This window comes from Phoenix dactylifera, unplaced genomic scaffold (genome assembly GCF_009389715.1).
Source record: "Phoenix dactylifera cultivar Barhee BC4 unplaced genomic scaffold, palm_55x_up_171113_PBpolish2nd_filt_p 001533F, whole genome shotgun sequence".
NCBI lineage: Eukaryota > Viridiplantae > Streptophyta > Magnoliopsida > Arecales > Arecaceae > Phoenix > Phoenix dactylifera.
In genome coordinates, this window is record NW_024068842.1 from 29,609 (window position 1) to 33,776 (window position 4,168).

The window sequence follows — 4,168 nt, forward strand, 5'->3', positions numbered from 1 at the left end:
GACCTGGATGGATTGACTCGGGCCCGCCTTAACCATGCCCGCCCTGGCCGCCGCGACGTCCTTCTCTGGTGTCCTCCGCCGGGCGACCTTCGATGGCTTCTGCCATGCTTCAAGGTCGATCGGGGAGACCGAAGAACCCGACCCATCCCCCATTCCACCCTTATCGGGACGGAGAGGAATGGGCGTCGAGTTCGGCCTAGACCCGGACTCAGTCGTCTCCTTCCTCCGCGGCGTCTTCTTGGCCGGTCATTATTGCCAAATACGATTGGTAACCAACCACGGGCCAAACGCCGATGGTTCCTCTAGGATAGAAGCTCCCCCATTGGTCTGCACATCAACCTCTGGGTTATCCGCCCCGGTATCTTCCTTCTCTTTTCCTCGGGCCACTGCCGGCTCCACTTTGCCACCCGCCGAAGACGGGTAACCGCACTCCGGCACCAAGTGCCCAATCCGCCCACACTTAGAACAGGGAGCAGGTAGGTTTTTGTAGATGAACCCCTGCCAAAAGGTCTCCTCGACACCCCCGTATTTCTCCCTAACAAGGGTACCCGGCTTGAGAGGGTTCGAAACATTCAGCTCTACCTTCACCCTGGCAAAACCATACCGTCCCCCCTGCTCCGTGAAACCATCCACGGCCAAAGGATTACCAGCACTGGCCGCTATCCTAAGGATGGCCTCTCTCTTCCAATAATCCAGGGGCAATCGTGGTAGACGCAACCAGACGACCACCCGATCAATACCCCCTACACCGGGCACAAAATTGGGCCGCCACCGCTCCATTGCCAGAAGTTGATCGGCCACCGTCCATGGACCGTTCTTCAGAGCAGCCTCACGGTTCTCCTCCTTGGCAAACCGAACGGCAATGAAACCATCCATTAGCAGGAAGCACTCCACGTTATAGTCCAGGCGACCTACCCGTTTGAACTCTCTGGCCACCCAATCAACCGAAACAGGCCTCCCCAAGCTCCTCACAATGACGGTAGTGCTTCGCCATTCCGCTCGAATCCCCTCCAACTCTTCCTCTGGAACATCCACCACCTCGGCAGTCCTACTCCGCAACATCTCCAAAATCCGAGAAGGCATCCGGTGACTCGTCCACGCCGGCTGCCGAGGGACTCCCTTCACAACCTTCGCCCATGAGCGATCCTTCGGTGCATCCCCGAGACCTCAGGCTGCCTGACCAAATTTGATGCACCCACTCACCCGCTCCAGCCATTCTAAGTCTCGTGCCCCTCCTTCCCTCCTATCTTTTTACCAAAAAAAAGAAAAGAGAAGGATGCTCGAATAATTTTTTTGTGTGGCTTTGGACCAGCTCGAAGCCAAAGCCAGGGGAAGATTCAATGCATCGTGGAAGGATGGGAAGGCAGGTACAGATTTTATAGTTCGTTATGATTGTGGTAATGCACTTTTGGCTGGTACAAGATTGTTTTATACATTTTCGGTTCCTATAGCTGAACTAAGAGCAGGTTGGAAAGGGTTGACCGCGGATGTTGAAAGCCTACAATGCTCTAGGATCTAGTTGGAAGGCGACTCATCAACAGTCATAGGTTGGATTAGTGTACGTCAGAGTAATGCTACTATGATCCTATGACAGCCCCTTCTCATGGACATATTGCAATTTAAGCAATTGTTACTCTTTCCCTATGCAAGTCATGTATTTAGAGAGGGCAATCAGTCAGTAGATAAGTTTGCGAAAGAGCTGGACCCTATTTGGCAAAGCTATTGACAGTAGAGCTTTCGGAAGTAAAGCTTTCAAAAGTAGAATTTTTTTAAGTAGAGCTTGTTGAATTTTTTAAAATAGAGCTTTTATAAAAAAACTATTTGCTGTTTAGTAGCTACATTTCTAATGTGTTGTAGAACTAATATGTATTTGGTAAACAAACTGAGAAAGTACTTTTGGTATGAAAAAATAACTATAACGGATATTGCATAGTATTATACAGTAGAGCATAATAAAATATAATATATATTAATAATATATATATATGATATAATATAATATTACTATAATGTAATATAATATTATTATGATGTAGTAATATAATATTATATACTATAGAATAAGAATATAACATAATTTGATATCATATAATATAACATATCAATGTATCATGATATAATGTAATATAATATTATATTTATAGCGTAATACAATAAGAAAGGTATAAAATATTATAATAATTATTATTATATATTAATATTTTATTAATATAATATTTTAGGAATTAATTTTTGGGTTTTTTTATTTTTTTTGTTGGAACTCCTGCAGAATTTTGTAATATAAAGGGATATTTCTTATAATTATAATATCATCAGTCATAAGTTGGATTAGTGCAAAGCAATTGTTATCATTTTGTAATGCCGGTATGATCCTAAGACAGCCATTTCTCATGGACATAGTGCAAAGCAATTGTTATCATTTTCCTATGCAAGTCATGTATTTAGAGAGGGCAATCAATCAGCAGATAAGCTTGCAAAAGGGCTAGTCAACGAAGACTAAGGTGAAGACCGAATCAATAAGCCTATTTCTTGATACACTCGATTGCGGATGGTACTTGTCCCTTTATTCTTGCTGATATGCTTGGTGTTTTGTTCTTAAAAATTCAAGCATTTAACAAATTTTGTTTTGTTTTCTATTATTAAAGTGCAGTCCCTCTTGTACTGCAAAAAAAAAAAAGAAGAAGAAGACAAAATATGGTCCAGCCCGTCATTCCCCTAACTTGTATACATGACATATTGTATTTCAACATCACCACCATTGAACCAAAAATTTTAGTGGGACCTACCTTCTTGCCATTAGCTCACGCTAGGGTTGAAATTAGGTATGAATTAGATATCAATATATGTATATTCATATTTATTTTGTTTGACAGATACAGAATATAATTATTAGTTGGATGAAAAAATTCATATCTATATGTATTTTAAAAGAATGAACATACAGATTAGATAGTGAAAATATGGATGTAGATTGGATAATTAAATTTTATGACCGCAGTATTGAAAATATTACTAAGTAAAAAATAAATCAAATTAATACTATATTAATATAATCATTTATTTTTTTCAAATTTATATTATATAAAATTAAATAAAATTATAAATAAAATATTTAGATACCAAATGAATTTGGAAGAATATTATCCTGTCCATATTTTTCCCTCGCCGCGCATGTTTTGAGGACCGGACAGACTCCACCAGTGGAAAAACTTTGAGATCTGTGCGGACGGTCGAGTTCGGAATACTTTCGGATTCGTGTTGAGGACCTACATCCTCCTACGTGTAAGGCTGCAAATGGGTCGGGTCGACCCAAGATCCGGCCCGGCCCAACCCGCATAGATCCGACCAGATCCGAATTTTAGGACCTGCGGATCCGGATCGAATCCTAAAATTGGACCTGAATCATTTTCTGGATTGGGTCTGGGTTTACCGAACGGATCCGATCCGATCCGAATGAACCCGAAAAGAGAGAGCGAGGGGAAAAAGCAAAAGAGAGTTTTTTTGTGTGTGTAGGTCGTGGCACTATTGGTCCGCCAGAATTCTCTCTCAATCTATTACATTGTTGATACCTCTGGTTTCTCGGTAGCTAGCTTTTTTTTTTTCCTTCTGTTTTTTGGTTTTTGTTTTTTTTAACTTCTGCAGGGAGGAAGCGAGGGAACACTGAACTGAATATGGGTCATGTGCCAGTTTTCTGCAATGGAATTGGATTTTGGAAGAAGGTCTGGGATTTTTTGTGTCCTCGTGAGAGAGGAGCTGGGAGACACCAAGTTCCGTCCAATCAGTCATATAGGCAAAAAATAGTGTGATATGAAATTTGGCTTGTAGACCGACTTAGTTAGTAAGCCATGGGTCATCTGTTCTGACTGGATGTCAATTGCTAGTCTTTCAAGTGATGGGTCACCCAGCACCTCATAATTATGATATAGCCAAATTAGATTTGTTCAGATTCTTTTCCAAAAGCATAAAAAAGAAGGACCGGATTCGGATCCTAACCTGATCCGATTTGGATCCAAATCTGATCCGAATCCAATTCGGACCCGATCCGATTCGATGTCCAATTGGATCTGGATCTCAAATTAGGTTCCGAACAAAAAGAAAAGGGATCGGATCGGGTCATCCAGGACCCGACCCAATCCGACCAATTTGCACCCCTACCTACGTGCGACGC

The 4,168-nt window shown here is 41.8% G+C and overlaps 1 protein-coding gene across 1 annotated transcript; it reads right to left on the reverse strand.

Annotated features, from left to right (window-relative positions):
* Nucleotides 1-249: 249 nt before the first annotated feature.
* Nucleotides 250-1,083, reverse strand: LOC120108762. Its single transcript, XM_039122467.1, has one exon. The coding sequence runs from the start codon at nt 1,081-1,083 to the stop codon at nt 250-252; it is 834 nt and encodes a 277-aa protein (XP_038978395.1).
* Between the last annotated feature and the right edge of the window lie 3,085 nt (nt 1,084-4,168).